Source organism: Monodelphis domestica, chromosome 3 (genome assembly GCF_027887165.1).
Source record: "Monodelphis domestica isolate mMonDom1 chromosome 3, mMonDom1.pri, whole genome shotgun sequence".
Classification (NCBI taxonomy): Eukaryota; Metazoa; Chordata; class Mammalia; order Didelphimorphia; family Didelphidae; genus Monodelphis; species Monodelphis domestica.
The window spans coordinates 361,212,293-361,214,692 of NC_077229.1; the positions used below are offsets into that span (position 1 = coordinate 361,212,293).

The following is a 2,400-nucleotide window of genomic DNA, read 5'->3' on the forward strand; positions in this document are numbered from 1 at the left end:
CTCATTCACCATAGCAGATAATTTCATGCAAAGATCGTACTCAATTTATGAAATTCAAACCAACTTCTAAAAATACTTTAATTTAAACCAATTATCAATAAAAACCCACTGACACACAACTGTCAGGAAATATATGCTTTTTTGAAATTTCTACATTTAGACATGGTAGCAAAATTATTATCTCAAATTAAGGCACTAAAAGGCCAATGCACCACCCATTAAAAGTGTTCTAAAAATAATTTACATTTCAAACAGTGCATACATTTCTTATATGCTTGTTAATTTAATGTCTTTTATCAATTAAAACCATAAGGAAACACATTATAAAATTATAGAAATGATGTACCCCAAAATACTCTTTCAAACTTGGTTCTTTTGTACAGTTATTTCCTAATGCCTCTAGTATTAAAATAATTCAGTATGGCTTGGCAAATGCATAGATTTAAATGTAATTATTTTTCATCTTCTCCTCCCCCTCAATCAAGAAATCTGCTGAAACATATAGAGTATTTTCTAAAAGCATAATGTAAAATATTTAACTTCCCCGTTGAGGTCTAGGATGGGCCATTAAAATTAAGGCTGTTCCACTTTACAGTGAGGGCACTGAAGTTCAAGTGATGATATTGCTTCTTTAAGATAATTCTACAGTCCTGCAAGAGCACAAAACCCCAAGTCTTTATTGAAATTTCAGTTCATCTCATTTTGAGAGATTTTCTTTACTTCTTCCATAAGCTGATTTTGATAGTGAAACTTCCTTCCTCTCATTCACAAGAGGAAAATTCTGTTCCATTATGATTGACAGGCATTTTTTTAGAAATTCCAAAAAGACAGCACCTTTTAAAAAATATACCTAGCTAAGCTTTTTACTTGCTTTTACTTGCATTACGTAGTAATAATTAATCTAATCTACCTGTAGGCAAACCCACAATAAAAACCCTCAGTGTGCTTTAGTGCCATAGCAAGTAGGAGAGAAGAACAGCAATCTTAAGCCTGAAGCCTGTGATATTTGTGTCAGAAGGAACACTGTCTGCTCTGCATGGTTAAAGAAGCCCAGTTTCTCAGATGGCATCCCACAAGATTCCATAAATCAAGATGATATGGTTAGGTTAGCTAGTTTTGCAAGATGTATTTTTGACAACTTTTCAGAAAGACTTGATTTGCACTAGATCTGGTAGAAAGTGTTCTAGGGGATGCATGAACAAAACTGGATGGTGGATTCTTAGGGATCTTCTTTACTAAATGGGTTACCCACTTCTTCTGTTCATCCTGAGAACAAGCTAACAGCAGCATATCTCTTGCAGATGTTACATCATAACTCACTTTGCATGGAGAAATTAAGTCTTCCTTTTTGTCTAAGTGATTTCTGTGGCACTTGACATGGCATCTTTGACATTCAATGGCAGGGGGTGGCTTAAAAATATGCCAGAGAGGTTTGGCACAAGCCTCACAGTTGGCTGGAAAGTGATAGAGTGTAGGAATAAACTCATGGCCTTTGTGATTCTGAAAATTAGTCTTCTCAGCTTGTTGTACTGGTTCCATCTCCAAATCTTTTCTACATTCACCTTCATTTGCATATAGGATCTGGAATATCTTAGGGATTTCTTCAGTTTCTGCTCTATACACATCACCTTGGGTTACAGGTCGGAAATGAAATAGTTTGTCTATGACCAGTACCATAGATGGATTTGACTGTTCCTTATCCTGTTCATCATTATAGAACAAAATTATTTTGCTGCGCACAACAATGTACTGTTTCTTCCAGCCATATCGTTTTATATTTCCTCTGTTTGGGACTGATAGCCAACCTTCAATTCTTGATTCTGGAAGGTTTCCATCAGTTTCATCAGCACTAGGAAAACTAGTAACACTGGTAGAATCTGAAAGGTCCAAAAGTTTTGCACGCAACTGCTCTATGTCACTCTCTTTGCTAGCCAGCTGCATCTGAAGTTCATTCCTGTGTGTGCATTCTTCAACCAATTGCGCTTGCATTTCATTGAGTTCCTTCTGGTGTTTCACTACCATTTGGTTAAATTTCTCTCTTTCTTGGTTGAGTTCTAATTGTAGCTTTCTGTTTTCCTTTTCCTTCTTTCTTAAATCTGGTGTATTAGCCTTCTTTCTATCAATTTTAAAATCTTTGAGATTCATTATTTCTGCCAACTTGTTAACATCCTGTATTTTTAGAGTTCTTTTCTAGGCTATCTTAAAACATTTGAGAGCTTCTTCTCCAACTAGTGGTTGCCATCAATGTAAAAGTTAAAATTAAATTTCAATAATAATATAATATTTTAAGAGATTTGTTAATGATCATTAGAAATCAAAGAATAAAGAAGACACAAAATAAAGACCATGTGCATATGTCTGATTAGGCATTTTTAGCCATCCCCACTCACCACCATCACT

General features: G+C 35.0%; 1 protein-coding gene across 1 annotated transcript; it reads right to left on the bottom strand.

The window, feature by feature from the left end:
- Positions 1–966: 966 nt before the first annotated feature.
- LOC130458014 (rho-associated protein kinase 1-like) lies at positions 967–2,129 on the bottom strand. Its single transcript, XM_056820909.1, has one exon. It carries the CDS (start codon positions 2,020–2,022, stop codon positions 1,111–1,113), a length of 912 nt encoding a protein of 303 aa, XP_056676887.1. The 5' UTR covers positions 2,023–2,129; the 3' UTR covers positions 967–1,110.
- Between the last annotated feature and the right edge of the window lie 271 nt (positions 2,130–2,400).

What these genes read in the sequence shown, in the direction of transcription:
- LOC130458014 (XM_056820909.1), bottom strand. Translation starts at nt 2,022, where the DNA reads ATGGTAGTGAAACACCAGAAGGAACTCAATGAAATGCAAGCGCAATTG.